We start from the raw sequence: 18,397 nt of genomic DNA, 5'->3' as shown, positions 1-18,397 counted from the left end.
TTTTATGAAGGGTGTGAGGTCTGTTTAGATTCTTTTTTTTTTTTTTTTTGCTCATGGATGTCCAGTTTTTCCAGCACCATTTGTTGAAAAGACTATCCTTTCTTTATTGAATTGCCTTTCCTCATTTGTCAAAGATGAGTGGATTATATTTATCTGGATCTATTTTGGCCCAATGCACTTTTAATTCAACCTGAAGAGTTTAACCCACTGTATCTTGCACAAATTTCCACAAAAAATGCACAAAAATACCTTAGAGTATTTGAATTGCATTTTTGTGGCATCCCTACTGAAGGTTACAAGTATATGTTTTTATGGTTGACATGGCCTCATGTACTTAGAATTAGTTTGCTTTAAGTTACTTGCATAGTTCAAAGGTGACCTTGGGGCAGCTAAGTGTCTCAGTCGGTTAAGCGTCCAGTTCTTGATCTCAGGGTCCTGAGGTCAGGCCCCGTGTTCAGTTCCATGCTGAGTGTGGAGCCTGTTTAAAAAACAAACAGGGGCGCCTGGGTGGCTCAGTCGGTTAAGCATCCAACTTCGGCTCAAGTCATGATCTCACAGTTAGTGGGTTTGAGCTCCGTGTCAGGCTCTGCTGACAGCTCAGAGCCTGGGGCCTGTCTTCAGATTCTGTATCTCCCTCTCTCTCTGACCCTCCCCTGCTCACACTGTCTTTATCTCTCTCTCAAAAATAAATAAGATATTAAAATTTTTTAATAAAAAAGTAAATAAAAACAAAAACAAAAAACAAAGGTGACTTTAAAAAGAGACATTGACTTTGACACTTCAAATTCCTTTTCAGTTTTTAATGTAGTAAAATTTATATTTGTTGAATGCCTGAAAGGGGGAGTTTTATGGATGTGAATTTAAAATGAATGTTGGGATGTTTTATATTCCTTTTAAGTAAGCATTCTATTTTATGTGTATATGTTTTTTGACTAGGTAGATTCTCTCTGTAACGTTGTGATTCTAATTCAGTGGTTGATTACGATGGCTGTGTGCCTTTGTAAATTCCCAATCAGACATTAAATCTTTATTAGAAATCAGGGAAATTGGAGGAGGAGAAGCTGAAGGCAAATAAGGGTATGAGATCCAGAGAACTTTGAGTACAGATTCCCAAGTAGTTGCTTCAAATCCTGTTTGAAAGTTAATAGGTTTTATATTAAAAGCAAGTTACCGTTACTATTTGCAGAGGGCTAGGAGTAGCAGATGGTTGTTTCCTGCCACTGGTGATGGGTATGTTTGCTTCTTATGCTTAGGTCTGAGCTCCTTCTACTCGGAGCTGATGAAAGGGCTGGGTGCCGGGGGGCGCCTCTGGGAGCTCCTTGAGAGAAAGCCTGAACTGCCTTTTAACGGTGAGTCTCCCATGGGTTTGTTCTTTGCTGGGATTAAACAGATGTTGCTTTGGGGGCACCTGGGTGGCTCAGGTGGCTGAGCATCTGACTTTTGATTTCGGCTCAGGTCATGATCTCACAGTTCACGAGTTTGAGCCCTGTGTCAGCCTCTGTGCTGGTGGCTCAGAGCCTGCTTGGAATTCTCTGTCTTTCCCTCACTTGCTTGCTCTCTCTTTCTCTTTCAAAATAAATTAATAAGCAGTTTTTAAAAATGTGGCTTTGGGCAGTTAGACCAGCTCTACCTGTGAAGGATGAGCATGATAAGGATGTTGTCCTTGCCACATAGCATGGAAAGGGTGACCAGAGGGGCAGGTGGTGAGAGAAGGACGGCGCCAGGTGCCACTGCAGGGTGAAGACTGACCCTGGAACATGGGGGCTGACCGTGCAAGGTGCCAGTCCTGCAGCTAATGTGTTACCAGCAGCAGCGGGAAGGAAGCGATTGCCACCCCAGGGGTGCATATGGAAAGGGCCCTGGCCAGTCCACCAGATTTGCCTTAGGTGGTGCTTTTGATGTTTGTGTTGAGGTGAGGGCGGAGTGGGGGAGAGGAAGACAGATCACACATTAAAAGCCTCTACATTTCTTGGCTTTTGTGGGGTAGGCTAGCGGGAGCTGATGTTAATTGGCAAGAGCCATCTCTTTCATCAACTCCTTCCCTAGAAGCTAGTACTCAGGGGAGCTATGTGACCTGAGGCAGTAGCCACTGTCACTCACTGACTCCCAGGACACAGACTGCTACTGAGTCCCAGTATTCTCCAGTGTGACAGGCTGGAGGAAGCAGACCCAGCTGGGAGCTTCTCCCGTGATAGATACCAGGACGGAACAGCCCTCGGATCCCTCTGGCTCTGCAGCTGGTTTGCAATGCTCAGCCCTCTATCATCACTCTCTCAGACATCTAGAGTAGAGAAGATAAACCCTGGACCCGAGGAACCAGAGGTGATGGCACAGGGAGGGAAGGCCATTGGGCCTGAAACCAGGCTGTTCCACCAGTGGAAAGTAGCTCCTCTGCCTGTTAGCTTGGGCAGGTGGCTGTCTCTAGGACTCTGTGTCCTGTCATTGAAACTGGGACAGTCATCTCTGCCCGTCAAGGTCATGAGGATCAGGTAAACGCAGAAGTATCCTGCCTCGTGGTAAGTGTTAGATGGAGGCCTCTTCTGGACTCGCCCAGGAGGAGCTCACGGTCCGGGAGAGTGTGGTGGCTGTGGCTGGGCACTGTCTGGAGTCAGACAAGTGGGACAATGGAGTTCTGCTGTCAGTTCCATCTCCGCATTAAGTAACTTGTATTCTGTCTTGTTTCAGAAGGGGTCATTTTAAACAAGGAAAGTTTCCAGGGCACCCTGGAGTTTAGGAATGTGCATTTCGCCTACCCTGCTCGCCCGGAGGTGCCCGTGTTCCAGGACTTCAGTCTTTCTATCCCGTCCGCGTCGGTGACAGCGCTGGTCGGCCCTAGTGGTTCCGGCAAATCAACGGTGCTATCCCTCCTGCTGAGGTTGTACGACCCCATTTCCGGTGAGTGGTTCATCACCTGGTAGGGTGGGGGGCCTCTCCAGAGCCTTCTACCCCTCTGTTCTGAAAGAGGACCAAATTATGGAAAGACTGGTACTGTGAGAGTTCTGAATGCCACAGGGTTTGTTCCCAGGAAAGAAATCCCCTATCCACAGGTGTCACTTTTAAGGATACACAGAAGCCCTGTCAGGCAGTTTGAAGAATTCCTGTCTGGCCTCTTCAAGTCCCAAGTCACTTACTGAATTCTTCCTCCATGCCTCCCATGCCAGCGTCTCCTTCTGATGCCCCCGTCCTGGGGGTGCTACAGGGAGGTGTCCCATGTACGGCTAAGCATCACTGCCCAGCACTTCAGAGTAGTACCTCTCTGTGCCGGCCACTCAGCTTGTAAAGCTTCTCTAGAAGCCTTTGGGCTGCATCCGCCCATGAACTGCCCTGTGGCCAGTGTGTAGACAGGTAATTGGGCAGTCCGTGATTGGCTCCTATCTTGTGACTGCTTTATTAAAGCTATTTTGAGGTAGTAGGAATTTTTTTAAATGGATTTTTCTTGTTCTGGTTTTTGTTTTATTTTTAACTGGATTATAACATCTTTTAGCAGAAAACATGTTATTTTACTTCTCTATATCCTTTGTCAATTAAGATGTAATTGATATGCAACATTATATTAGTTCCAGGTGTGCAACCTGATTTGCTCTGTGTATATCTTTTTTTTTAATGTTTTTTTTTAATGTTTTTATTTATTTCTAGGAGAGAGAGAGACAGCATGAGCAGGGGAGGGTCAGAGAGAGAGGGAGTCACAGACTGAAACAGGCTCCAGGCTCTGAGCTGACAGTCAGCACAGAGCCTGACACAGGGCTCGAACCCACGAACCGCGAGATCATAACCTAAGCGAAAGTCGGACGCTTAACCGACTAAGCCACCCAGGCGCCCCTGCTGTGTGTATATCTTATGAAATGTCTACTTAACATCCGTCACCACACATAATTATAAGTTATATCCTTTTTTATATCAGAGCCTGGAGTAGATGCTTCATATGTATGGCTCTCATTCTGGATTGAGAAAACAAGGATGTTTCTCAGCAGGAAAACAACTGTTTGTTAGTAAAACTCACGTCATTAATTTAAAATGGATATGTCTTGTGGCTTTTGTACCTGTGCTTTTGGGTTAAAACAACGAGAGCTGGCTGTGTGCCAGATAAGTATCTGACGTGCAGATTCTGACCCACAGAATCACCAATCATTCAAATGGGTATTAGCGATACTGTTTGCCTCTGGAACCTCTCTCTTGATTCACTCTACTTGCTATAAAATTCTGAACTTAGAAAAATCCTAGTGAGGCGAATGCAAAGTAAGTCAGAATGTTAGGCCTATGACTTCTTAATCATAAACTGCCTTATATTCTACCCTTGAGTAGACTCTCTCTCTGTATGTGTGTATGTGTGTGTATATACATACACATATATATGTAAAACACATATATGTGTAAAACACTTGTATTTTTTAAGTCAAAGACCTCAGATTTTTGCCAGTTTGTGAATGTTTACAGTTGGCTCGTGTAATTCCACACCACTGAGAAAGTGGGTCACTGTCATCGTCATCACCAAGCATTACTGAGCCCCTCGGTGTTGTAGAGCTAAATCTGTTAGCTAGGGTCACAGAGTCACACCTGACTATTTAGATGTTGTGCTCTGGTATCAGATTCTCATTGGTGGATAATGAATCTCCTCCAACTGCCTTTATGTGGGAAGGGATATTTTAAGGAGTAATAAAAGAGCTAAAAAAAAAAAAATCACTGGCAGGGTTAAACCTCCAGGACACTTCTCAGAACTTCACTGCAGAATCAGGCCTTCAAGGTAGTTGCTGATGCCAACATGGGCAGGAAGCTCCAGGACTAGGCGCCCACTGTTACAGGCGCCAAAGCTGTGCCACCAGCGCCAGTATTTGTGCCAGCAAGTGGACCCCTCCCTGCTTGCCCCCTGCCATGTAACTCTCTCCTGAGTCAGCTTGGCATAGGTCCGTCTTCTCGTGGAGCCCCGAGTCGCTCCAGAAAGGAAGTCACTGCAGCAAAATGAGCTGCGTGGATAAACAAGGAGATGGATGGGCTGTCCACTGCCCACTGCAGGCAGACAGGAGACATGGACATTCCATGAAATATGCTGATGTTAGATTCTGTTTGGAGATTGTCAATGTACTTTTAATCTTTAAGAGAACTGAGTGTGGAATTTTCCCACCAGATCCTTTCTCTGTTTACATTAGTCATTGGCCCTGTGACCCTCCATGACTTTCCTCTCCTCTCTACAAGGAACTATCAGTCTCGATGGCCATGATATCCGTCAGCTAAATCCAGTCTGGCTGAGATCCAAGATTGGGACCGTGAGTCAGGTAGGAAGAGAGGTTTCTATTTTTATTACACTTGTCTTTTCAGTTTGCTTTTATTATTTATTTTTTATTTAGACTTGACCCCCTCAACAGAGAAGGAAGTTTTCCAGATGTACTGAGCTGATCTCACACGGCAGGTTTTGTAGGCTTGTAGTTTAGTGCTATACCTGAAGACCTTAAACACTTGATCCAATCGAAACCAGTTTTTCTCAAAAGCTGGGGACTAACATTACTTTGTAAGGCAGATAGTCTAGAGAGTGAGGAGAAAACGATAAAACATTCTGGGTTTTACTGACTCTTCCACAGTTCCCATCTTTGTCACCAGCACAGTCTGCTGTTTAACACGATGGGTTTCAGAGATAAGCAAGCCAAGATTATGGCAAGAGCCAGGGTCTCCTTGCAAAGCAGTCGCAGATTTCAAGGCAAAATGTTAGTGTCATATGGTGGCTTTGATGAGGCTGTATTCATGAGACCATTTGGTGTGGGGAATTTTTGATGCTGCTGTTTATATTTTTATTACCAGGCTACATGCACAGCAGACAAATCTGAGCCTCCCCCCCCATTCCTGAGTGTCTCCCTCTAATAACCTTCCCCTCAGACCTTACTCTACCCCCCACTCCAGTAGGCAAGGAGCAGGAGGAGGGAGTGATGGGGGCTGCTTGGTTGTATAAGGTTATCATCCATGCACATTGTTTAGGGACAAAGAAATGAAGCTGGAGGTTTATTTGCTATTTAGGACTATTCCACAGGGCTCTGTTAAAATGTCACGTTCCCACCTGGTTTGTGTATATTTCTAAAAGTAATGAATAGAGATGGATTCCCCCTCAATTCTTAGTGGGAAGCCTACAGCTGGAAAATTCAGATGGACTTAGACTCGGCGTCTTCCATACCTGGCAATTCCTAAGGGAAGGGGCTCGCATTTTTGAAGTGTCTACCACATGCCAGGCACCTGCTGGGGGATCTCATTTCCCGTAGTATAACGATGGAATCAATCCTGTTCACGGAAAAACATGAATTTTTAAATCTTTTTTTTTTTTTTTTTTTTTTTTAATTTTATTTCTAGGACAGAGAGAGAGACACAGCGTGATCAGGGGAGGGTCAGAGAGAGAGGGAGTCACAGACTGAAACAGGCTCCAGGCTCTGAGCTGTCAGCACAGAGCCCGATGCGGGGCTCGAACCCACGAACCGTGAGACCATGACCTAAGCGAAAGTCAGACGCTTAACCGACTAAGCCACCCAGGCGCCCCAAAACATGAATTTTTAAAAAGTCGGCTGGGCAAATTTATGGAGAATGAGGAAGTAGAGTTGAGAAAACAGTATACAACTGACCCTTGAACAACATGGGTCTGAACTGCTTGGGACCACATATATGCAGATTTTATAGTGCAGTACCATAAATGTATTTTCTCTTCCTTATGATTTCTCAGTAACGTTTTCTCTAGCTTGCTTTATTGTGAGAATACCGTATAGAACACATATAACATACAAGATACATGTTAATCAACTGCTTTATGTTATCAGTAAGGCTTCCAGTCAACAGTAGACTATTAGCGGTTAAGTTTTTGAGGAGTCAGAAGTTATACTCAGATTGTCAACTAACCCTCATGTTATTCAGCTGCAGACTGTGTGTTCTTTGGGAGCAATTTAATAGTTTCTTAGATGTAAGTACTGTATTAAACGTCACTATATTTACTAGATATGTTTGCAGTCTGTTTTGAAATTTGCAGTAAGTGTGTTTTATTTCCGATTTGCAGGAACCAATTTTGTTTTCTTGCTCCATTGCTGAGAACATTGCTTATGGTGCGGACGACCCCTCCTCGGTGACTGCCGAGCAGATAGAGAAGGTGGCTGATGTAGCCAATGCAGGTGCTTTCATCCGGGATTTCCCCCAAGGATTCAACACTGTGGTCGGAGAGAAGGGTGTTCTCCTTTCAGGTACCTTTTTGTTACTGCTTTGCAGCAAAAGCTTGCTGCTACAAAGAACTCGCCAGTATTTCATATGGCAGTATTAATTTCTAACTGGGCTCTTGTCCTTAGGTTTTATGCAGTTTGCCTTTCCATTTCCTAAAATTTCTTCTGTATGGGGACTGCTCCCCAGTTTCCTTCACTTTCTACCCCAAAGGGGTTCTCAGATTCCCACGCAGTGTCCCCTGAGTAATACTCAGCCACTGCAGCTTTTTTCTCATAGGAGGGAAAAAAATGTGTTTTACAACTTGAAAACCTTGAAAATTGCAGAACATAAGATAAATACAGGGTGGCAAGATGATCTGTTCAGGGAGGAGGAGGCTGTGAATCAGGAACAGAACTGAAATTGATATATATATCAATATATATATAAATGTATTTCTAGGAGAGAGAGAGAGACAGCGTGAGCAGGGGAGGATCAGAGACAGAGGGAGATACAGACTCTGAAATAGGCTCCAGGCTCTGAGCTGGCAGTCAGCACAGAGCCCGACGCAGGGCTCGAACCCACGAACCGCGAGATCATAACCTAAGCGAAAGTCGGACGCTTAACCAACTAAGCCACCCAGGCGCCCCAATGAAATTGAAGAATTCTTTATTCCCCACTTTGTACTTTGCCTGTTAGACCAGGAGTTTTGTTAAAGGGCCAGAGAGTAAATATATTTTTTAATTTTTTAATGTTTATTTCTTTTTGAGAGAGAAACAGAGTGCAAGTGGGGGAGGGGCAGAGAGAGAGGGAGACAGAATCCAAAGCAGGCTACATGCTCTGAGCTGTCAGCACAGAGCCCAATGTGGGGTCAAACCCACCAACCATGAGATCATGACCCGAGCTGAAGTCAGATGCTTAACTGACTGAGCCACCCAGGCGCCCTTAAATATTTTAGATTTTATAAGCCATGTATGGTTTCTGTCACATATACTTTGTTGATTTTTTTTTAAAACAGCCCTTTAAAAATGAAAAAAAAAACACTCTTATCTTGAGGGCTGTGCAGAAACAGGCCCGGATCCCCATCTGGCCCACAGCACGGCGTACCCCGCCCTGTGCTGGACACACTCAGGACTTGGGGCTGAGGCTCAGTCGCTATTCCTTGGGATGTTAGAGCGCGTTCTATCTCCTCACATTATGGGTGCCATATTTCAGGAGGGAAAGAGAAAACTTGTATTCCATTGTTTTAGGGTGCAGAAGTGGGACCCATGAGTAGAATTTAAAGGGAAACGAATTTTGGGGTAAACACATAACTTTTCTCGTCGCAAATATTGACATGCTCTCCCTTTCACGGAATGAGCTAGAAGTATCTGGGCAGAGGACAGATGTCTCCACATCAGCATGAAGGTGGCTGGGTTAGACTAGATCAGATGTCCTTTTGAACTCAAAACTTTTTGCTCAAGGTTAGACCACAGAAGACTTCACATGGGCATGTTTTTATTATGTTGGCTTTTTTAAAACAATAGACAGTGGATGAAAAGATGTTTTGGCTCGATTCGGGAGACCCCAGAGATAGAGTTACACGTTGCCGTGTCAGAGTGAACTCCTCTGGCGTCTCTGAAACGCGTCCTCGGGTAGAAGAGCAGTTTCAGCTGCTCATCGTGACCTTATCGAGCATCTGGGTGTGGAGCTGGGAGCGCCGTACTCTGTCCAACGCGCATGTCACCTTCTCACTTGGAACAGATTCTGCATGTCCTTCCCTTTACTGGGATTCTCAAGCTCCCCATTTCAGGGTGAAATAACCAAAGGTTTCACTCCACTCTCCCTCTCTGGGAGGAAGAAAGGATATCCAGTGACAGATTCTCAGTGCACTGACCGGCCCCGCGGATTTCTCAGCGCTGACCTGAAGCCCTGGGCTGGCTGCACAGCGAGCCCAGCTCAGAGCGCCCGGACGCCCTCACTGACTGGAGGGGCTCTGACATACAGGGCCTTGCCTGGCTCCCTTGATGTGAGCACCGGGCTGCCTACTGGAGAACAGATTTTAGCAGCACCACACAATTCAGGTGTCATTTGATGAACTACATGTTTCAGTTGTAATTCGATTCAGTTCATCGTTTGAGGAGCTTCTTTTAGATGAAATCATATAATGTCCAGCCTGAGTATGTTCATCCAGACAAAAGCAACCAAAATAGGAATGTTTTCATCCCCCAAAATGGAGTGAGTTTTCTAAAACAAAGTTAGTCAGGAGGAGTCCGAGACCCTACCAGCTGGGAGTCCCGTCCCCTGGAGGGAAGCAGGGAGGGTTGTGTGAGGCAAGGGTGAGGAAAGGAATCATCATAGAGTTCTGCGTGCCTCTGTCGGCCCCATCTGCATTTCCCCACGCCCACCCTCAGTTTCTTCCCTTGCTTCTAGTACAATTTATTCTATGAAGAGGGATTAAGGTGGCTTATTCTTTTTTTAAAACAAAAATTTTTAATCTTTATTTATATTTGAGAGAGAGAGGGAGGGGGGAAAGGAGAGAGAGAGAAAGCAGGGGTAGGGAGAGAGGGAGACACAGAATCAGAAGCAGGCTCCAGGCTCCGAGCTGTCAGCACAGAGCCCAATGCGGGGCTTGAACTCGCAAACTGCGAGATCATGACCTGAGCCGAACTCAGACACTTAACCGACCGAGCCAGCCAGGTGCCCCCGTGGTTTACTTTATTTGTTTTCTCGGGTTTCCTGCAGGCACACAGTCTGCTCCATATGACAGTTGTCCCCCAGGGCAGGGAAGAGAAGAAGACAGACAGCATGATGACGGGAGGAGTGGGGTAGTTAGCGTAGCAGAGTCACAGGCCCCAGCGTCGTGGGCGCCCTCTGCTCCCGGGTCCACTCCCGTCCCCTTCACCCACTGTTCAGAGACCTCCTCATGTCTTCAGTTTCCAGTTTCCGTGCCCCATGGGACGTTGTACCAGGGAAGCGATTTGTGCGGCAGTTAAGATCACAGGCCTTCACTGTCAGTTCATACCCTGGCTTTGCCACTTGCCAACTGCAGACCTTGGACTGGTTATTTTGTGCTTGGGTTTTCATCTGTGAAAAGGGAATGAACAGGATCTACTTCCTAGGATTTCTTACAGATTGAATGAGATAACATTATAACACATTTAGACAGTGCCCAGGACATCGGTACATGGGAACTCCTCAGCCATGTTAGCTGATAAGAATGTTTGTCACTAATGGTGAGGTTGGCGAGGAGACCATGTATTTTAAAAAGAGGTTTCTGTTCCCCCATCCACCTCCGCTGTGACTAACTGGAATATGCTGTCTTCAAATTGCCACTTAGCTTATCAGAAAACCCTGTTACCAAGAATTTTTGTTAAGCCTTTCAAGTTTTTTTTAAAAAATACATTGTCATTGTCAGGTGGACAGAAACAACGGATTGCAATTGCCCGTGCTCTGCTTAAGGTAAGCTTCGACCCACTTGGCCGGGATGTGTTTGTTATCATTTTTAATTAGGGACCTTATCATTTGTAATTTACTCTTCTTCTTCCTTCTGTTTCTTTGGAGGGGACGGTAGGTACATGGTTGATAGTTGTGGTGAAAGATGGGTTGGGAGTCCCACCCAGTGCGTTCTGTCCCAATTTAACAAGTACTTCTTGGGGTACGAGGAGCCCAGGACTACACTACGGTTGTTGGAGGGAGAGAAGTTTAGCACACGAATCTTAAATCAATGATTACTTTAAAATACCAAGCAATACAAGTATGATTCCTTGTATCACCTACCGTCAACCGTTGAACTTAGTGGTGGTACAGACTGGAAACACTCACACAGGACTCCTAAGAGGAGAGGGAAGCCATTGTCCCTGAAGGCCCCAGACATTGTATTTCTTAGGAAATGATAGCCTTCCCCTCTGTTGTAGAACTCTTCTCCTCAGGTTTATAGATGAGGTTTTATTTTTAAAATGTCTTTTATTAAAAAAAGTTTTTTAAGTTTATTTATCATTTATTTTTTGAGAGAGAGTGACAGTGCATGAATGAGGGAGGGGGCAAAGAGAGAGGGAAAGAGAATCGTAAACAGGCTCTGTGCTGTCAGTGCAGGACTTGAACTCACAGACCATGAGATGACCTGAGCTGAAATCAAGAGTCCAACGCCTAGGCAACTGAGCCACCCAGGTGCCCCTAAAACTTTTTTTTAATGTTTATTTATTTTGAGAGAGAGTGTGTGTGAGCGAGGGAGGGACAGAGAGAGAGGGAGAAAAAGAATCTCAAGCAGACTCCCCTCTGTGGGCTCAGAACCTGATGTGAGGCTCGATGCCACAAATCGTGAGATCATGACCTGAGCCAAAGTCAAGAGTCGGACACTTAACCTAAAACTGAGCCACCCAGGCACCCTTAGAGGTAAGGTTTTAAAAAACAGCTTTATTGACCACTTTTAAATGTACTTTTCAGCGACTTTTAGTAAATTTACAATTGTTCAACCGTCACAATTTTAGAATATTTCTATCACCCCAAACAGACTCCTTTATTGAGTCTTGTTGCCCTTCCCCTTCCCACCTATAGTCCCAGGCCATCACCACTGTAATTTCCTTCTGTCTGGATTTGCCTTTCTGGACATTTCAGATAAATGGAGTCCTACACTTTGTAGAATTTTCCATTTGGCTTCTTTTCACTTAGCAGAACGTTCTCAAGTTTCATCCATATTGTATCATATATTAGTACTTTATTTTTTTATTACTGGGAGTTTGTGTTTTTCTAATAAAATTGTGTTCCTTTTCTTTTTAATGTTTTTCCTTCTTAGAATCCCAAAATCCTTCTCCTAGATGAAGCAACCAGGTGAGGATATCTTAATACTATGTAAGATCATATAAGCCAAATTCTCCTTTTACCAAATATTATTATTCCTTACTTTAAAGCGATACAGCTGAAAATGCCGTTTCCCCCCTTCCACTTTAAAGTGACCAAGCATGTCATTATTAAATGACAGGGGCACGGTGGTCTGGCTGAGTCACAAACTGAGGGTTCTAGTCTCAACTTAGACACATTTGTGATGAGCCCCAAATCACACTAGTCAGCTTTTCTATTTCTGTGACAGGAGTTCTGTGGAAATCCAGAGTTCCAAGCTTCCTTTATAGTATCTTTAAAATACAAAAAGTATATAGCAGACCCAAGAAGTTGTCGTTTTGACTGCAGTGAAAAGTCACTGCCAGCACAGGACACCTGTATGTGTCAGAGGAAACACGTGAATACACGGTGTGCGTGGCACTGATATCTTTGCTTTCTCACGTGGGTTTCCTGTTTAAGCGCCCTGGATGCTGAAAATGAGTACCTTGTGCAAGAAGCTCTAGACCGACTCATGGAAGGAAGAACAGTGTTGATTATTGCCCACCGTCTGTCTACCATTAAGAATGCCAAGATGGTGGCCGTTCTTGACCAAGGAAAGATTATAGAATGTGGGAGACATGAAGCACTGCTTTCAAAACCCAATGGGATATACAGAAGACTAATGAACAAACAAAGTTATATAAGCATTGAGAAGTAGTTACTGAGAAAGTGACCGTGAGAGACTTTAGAGTGAAACACCGTCACCAGAAAAACAAACTTAGAGATGATATGAAATCCGTAAATCATACTGCAAGTTATTTTAAATGTGCCTATTTTTTCCAAGGTGGGTAAAATATTGTTCTGAGATGTACCTGTTCTCAAGACCTTTTTATTCAGAGTTTTAATAATTGTAACTTTCTAAATGTCTATGGCACTGAAGTTATTTTCAGGTTTTTTTACTTTCTTTTATCTTGGAATGCTTTAATTAAAATAACATGGCACCTCATTTTTTTTTACCTGGTGTTATAGATTGAAGCTATTGTCAAATGACAGATTTTAAAAGGGGATTATAAATAAACAGCTTAGTTATTTTAGGTGAGTTTTCCAATCACTGTGTAATTCTCTTGGTAGTATTCTACCTACTTTGTGTCTAATTTTACTAGAAGATGAAAATCTTCCCTTTTGTTCTGATAATCTCATGAAGCGAACCTCACATACAGATATACAGAAATAGTTAACATCACATGACAACATGGGAATGTTTACATTCCACACCTCCTGTGTCTTCAGAGTTGTGACAGTTTAGGGATATGTGTCCCTCTGGGATGAGACTGTGTTTGGATGTGTGTGATTTTCAACATCCTTAGCACATGAAAGCCTGACGAGTTTTTAAAAGGGTTAAGAAGCCCATAAGCCCATCCTTTGAATAAGAAAACTTCTATTTTCATTATTGACGCATTTGTTACTTTGGGAAGTGAGGCATGAACTGCCAGGCATTATTAAGAGGTAAAAATGAATTTTATGATGAAGTCGTCCAAAGTCATGTATTTTGAAAAATATCTTTTAAGAATATATAATTCCTAACCAAATTTTACTTTTTATAAGTTATTTAAATACTTTTGGGATTTCACTCAATGAGGCAAAAACCTAAATAATTTTCAATCTTAAAACATTTGAAGAAAACATAGTTCTTTCTATTCTGCAGAACATCATGAAGCTTTAAGAACTTGTCACTCTTGGGGCGCCTGGGTGGCTCAGTCGGTTAAGCGTCTGACTTCAGCTCAGGTCATGATCTCACGGTTCGTGGGTCCGAGCCCCGCGTCGGGCTCTGTGCTGACAGCTCAGAGCCTGGACCCTGTTTCAGGTTCTGTGTCTCCCTCTCTCTCTGACCCTCCCCTGCTCATGCTCTCTCTCTCTCTCAGATATAAATAAAAATGTTTAAAAATTAAAAAAAAAACTTGTCACTCTTCTGAAAAGAGAACAATAGTCATTTTTATTTATGGTTATAGTTTATTCACCCAAATGCTTCAGAATTCCTAATGCAATGCTGATAGCCATTAGATCTGCCATATTTCAAGTCAGTACTGTTAATTTGCTCTTGTCATAAGAAAAAGTGCTTTTTTTACGTTGATGATGCTAGAATCTAAGAAATAAGTATGTTGATGTAATGAAAATAGGGGTTTTCCCATGTTCTACGTATTCATTAGTTCATTTATTATACTGGAAGAAACCACTATTTCATGATAAGCACAGAATATTTCATTCTACATAAAGGAGTTTACTATTGAATAGTGTGAACTCAGTGAATGAATGAACTCCATGTTCTTTGGATTAGGAAGCAGTATATTTGTGACAATCATTTTAACAAGCTTTTCTTGCATTCTTTATACAATTTGCTAATACAATGTGGTTCTCAGAAAGCAGACAAAGCACAATTACAGGGTTGGATCTGAGGGAAATCTCTTTGTGCCATAAAAGTATTTACAAAATTGTATTTGATCATTATGTTTTATTTTCTAATATAAAATGTTCAATCATGTCTTTAGGGAACACTTTATATCCTGGATTAAAATTTATAGTGAACTTTATCTGTGTCTGTCATTTCTTATAGAATTTTATTACATTTAGTTTCTCACTAGAATTTGGCTATGGAGATTTGGGAATAAAAAAACCTGACATTACAAATAAAGTGAGTAGTGATTACAAGTTCCCATCNTAAACTGTTAGAAGGTGAGGGAGGGATGGTAAAGTATTCTCCAAACTGAGACGGCATTTAGAGACTGGAAAACGAAGCAGGTAACTCCATTCAGTTTACACAGAGTTTTATTCAGGTCGTTCGGGTTATCATCCAGGTAGCTGCACAAATATTCTCCACCAAGTCCAGAGCCCTTGCTTATAGGGCAAGGGGACTCATAGGTGGGGAAGGCACTGTAGTGAGATCAAAGGGCTTGCATGCACTTAACTGACAGCTAACCTTTAATTAGATCTCGTGGCATCATCCATGCATCAGGCAGGGTAAAGACTATGTTATCTCTAACAGATTTATGGGAGGCCAAAGCAAGCCTCAAGCCCTCCCTCCCAGCCTTGACAGTCATTTCTAAGGTATGTATATTAATCCTCAAGGGGCCTGGAACACAAGGGAGGTCATTGAGCAAACATGCACAAGATGGAGGGCAAAAATGTAGTCAGTATCATCAGTACCCCTACATAAACACTGTAATTAGTTGCTTCAATGCAATAAGTAAGTATCCCCTGCCCCTACCATGGACAAAGAATTGTGCTGTGGAGTTGATGACAGATGTGTCCCTGCCCTTTAAGGGGCTTCTGTTTAGAAGGAGAGATACGGCAGATAAAAATTAATTACAAGAAAATAGCTAAATATCACAGAGGTGTTGTTGCGAATACTGTGGTTCGTACCGCTTTGTTTCCAGAGTGTTTGCACCTGTTACCATGTTTGGTACTTTGACGGTCCTATAATTTAAATAAATGCCTGTCATTCCCCTTTCTCAGAAGAGGAAATAAGAATAGGCAAGTTCTGGGGCGCCTGGGTGGCTTAGTCGGTTAAGCGTCCGACTTTCGCTTAGGTCATGATCTCGCGGTTCGTGGGTTCGAGCCCCGCGTCGGGCTCTGTGCTGACTGCCAGCTCAGAGCCTGGAGCCTGTTTCAAGAGGGAGTCTGTGACTCCCTCTCTCTCTGACCCTCCCCTGCTCATGCTGTCTCTCTCCTAGAAATAAATAAAACATTAAAAAAAATAAAAAAAAAGAATAGGCAAGTTGTAATTAATTCAGCATTGATGCTGTATACAAGAAGAGATTAGAGAAATAGGAGCAGATCATAGGGGACCTTCAACATCATGCTGAAAAATCTTAAGTTTTCATCCTACATGCATGGAGAGCCATTGAAGGATGTGTACATTCATAGGGGAAATTGAGAAAATAAGCAAAAAAGAACATTTGAATTGCCTGAAATTCTACACGTGAAGATAAAATTTCACGTCAATGGGCTTAACATTTTGTCGTCCACCCTCCCAGGCTCATCTCTATGTGCGAGGGCTTCTCTGACCTCAGACCTGACTGGTTCTCAGAGAATAATCACAACCTAAATAAACTATTATAGGCTAAACTCTTTAAATACATTTTTATAAATTAGGACTATTTTGGGAAATCCATTTTATTCCATAAAAATGCCACAGTGGCTCAAAAATAAAACAAATGTCAAAGTTACAAAACATTAAGTATATTAATGAAAGAAGTATGTGAAAACTATACTGTAAATGTTCCTTTGGGGATGTTCTTCTACGTGATTTTTACATCTGAGGCATCATGGTAATCTCTTCACTCAGGTCATCCAACAGACCTTGATCATCCTCTATTTTGTTAGGTCCTATGCTAATAAAGGATCTGTGCCTCTCTCGTGAAACTAATCTGTGGGTCAGCAAAATGGAACCTGCTGCCTGATTTGTATGGCCTATAAGCTGAGGATGGTTTTTTACAGTTTTAAGTGGTTTAAAAAAAAATAAAGAGAAAAATCTTTCATAACACATCAAAGTTCTATGAAGTTCAAATTTCAGTGTCCATAAATAGAATTCTATTGGACCACAGCCACACTTGTGAGCAGTTGCAACAGACCATACGGCCTACAAACAGATGCTCTCCGGCCATTGACAGTTTGCTGACTGCAGAACTAACAAAAACAACATGGGTTCTTCCCCACTCAAAGGACGTTAAAACTGCAATGAAATTTAGCATTATCTCAAAAAGTTCCATTGGCATTAGATGGCAATTAAATGAATACCCTGAGAATGACTGGGTGTGGATAATTCTCATGATGAATTCTCCATTGTTTTCCTGCCTTTCCATTTGAATATTATCACCATTATTATGTTGGTGACTTTCTTTAAAGAGTAGTATTTTATTGGAAATGCTGTTTTTCAGCAGCTTGTTTGCTCTCACGATGTTTGTGTTTTTTGACATCCACAAATATGGTCACATCTACATTATCTAATTCTCACAATTGAGTACTATTAGTAATTTAACAGAGGCTTTAAAAAGGTGACACAGATAGCAAATAGCAGAGGTGAGATTTGAAGCAAGTCCCATTTAATTCGAGTCTACACACTCAGTTACCACACCAGCGGTTATCAGAATGTCCCCAGACAGCAGCATCACCAACACCTGGAAACTTATTGGAAATGTGAACACTCAAGCCTTAGCCCAGACCTAGGACTCAGACACTGTGGGTGGGCAACAATGCGGTTTAACAAGCCCTCCAGGTGATGATGCACGCTTGAGTGTGAGGGCCACTGCACTATGCTCCCTTTCTTCTAGATTTCCCGTAGGAGAGACTATACATTTTTAAAAAAAATTTTAACGTTTATTTTATTTTTGAGACAGAGAGAGATAGAGAGAGAGAGCTTGAGCAGGTGAGGGGCAGAGAGAGAGGGAATCACAGAATCCGAAGCAGGCTCCAGGCTCTGAGCTGTCAGCACAGAGCCCGACGCGGTGCTCGAAATCGCGGACCGCGACATCATGACCTGAGCCGAAGTCGGCTGCCCAACCGAATGGGCCACTCAGGCGCCGTGAGACTATACTATTTAAAATGAGGTCAAAAGATAAGTAATTTTTTTTTAAATTAGGAAATGGCAGCCACTAGTAAAATATAGAACTCTCGGTAGTGATAAAGAACCACGTACGCTGCCCTAAGGCATAAGTCCTGAATATCTACTGTTTCACTCGCAGTCCCCACTATACACTGCGGGAGGGTGACATCTGTGGATCGGACTCAGGAGCCACAGTGTACCAGGATGTTGCAGTGGCGGGGAGTGTGAAGAATGACTCTAGGATAGAGCTCTTATTTTTGACCTAAGTAACCGGCCAATTTTACCAAGTAGGGCAGAGGTGGGAGGATAGGGGTCCTAAAGGAAAACAGGAAGTCAGTGTTTAGCAAGTGTATTGTGAGGAGTCTGCAGGACACGCAGGACACGGTGTCCACTGGGGAGATGTCAGGAGCCTGCAGTTTTTTGGGCAAGATCCGGGACAGAGGCGGACTTGGGGCGTTACTAGCGTGTATGCAACAGTGCGTTGCTGAATGGGGAATGACAAACCTAGAGAAGAACAAATACAACACCGGGTGTGAAACCAGTGACAGCTTTTCGGTTTTTCTCCCTTCTCAGCGACGGACACTTCCCAGTTCCCAAGAGGCTCAAGAAAGACCAGCGTTCAGAGAGGCTTAGCGTTCAGGCTGCTAGAGGGCTAGCCCCACCCACCAGAGTCCAGAAGGCCACCCGGCTTTCCAGTTTCACTTCCCCGGAGGCTGGGGACACCCGCCCGCAACCTAGAACCCTCCGCTAGTCACCTCTTGGATCACGCCTCAAGGCCGGACGCTGCCCTCTGACGTCATCACGGCGCGCCCTCTCCCAAACCGCCCCCACCACGCCCCGAGCCTC

General features: G+C 43.5%; 1 protein-coding gene across 1 annotated transcript in view; it reads left to right on the top strand.

Moving 5' to 3' along the window:
• ABCB10 (ATP binding cassette subfamily B member 10) overlaps positions 1-14,540 on the top strand; it is a 35,488-nt gene extending 20,948 nt beyond the window's left edge. The window contains exons 8-14 of the mRNA XM_077751685.1: positions 1,254-1,349; positions 2,686-2,895; positions 5,191-5,270; positions 7,022-7,202; positions 10,553-10,596; positions 11,930-11,964; positions 12,433-14,540. Of these exons, the coding sequence (XP_077607811.1) occupies positions 1,254-1,349; positions 2,686-2,895; positions 5,191-5,270; positions 7,022-7,202; positions 10,553-10,596; positions 11,930-11,964; positions 12,433-12,670 (884 nt within the window). The 3' untranslated portion in view covers positions 12,671-14,540. The remainder of the gene's footprint in view (positions 1-1,253; positions 1,350-2,685; positions 2,896-5,190; positions 5,271-7,021; positions 7,203-10,552; positions 10,597-11,929; positions 11,965-12,432) is intronic.
• Positions 14,541-18,397: the final 3,857 nt, after the last annotated feature.

The sequence above is a fragment of the Crocuta crocuta genome, unplaced genomic scaffold (assembly GCF_008692635.1).
Source record: "Crocuta crocuta isolate KB4526 unplaced genomic scaffold, BGI_CrCroc_1.0 scaffold59, whole genome shotgun sequence".
NCBI classification, from domain to species: domain Eukaryota; kingdom Metazoa; phylum Chordata; class Mammalia; order Carnivora; family Hyaenidae; genus Crocuta; species Crocuta crocuta.
This window is presented reverse-complemented; position numbering and strand designations above follow the sequence as displayed.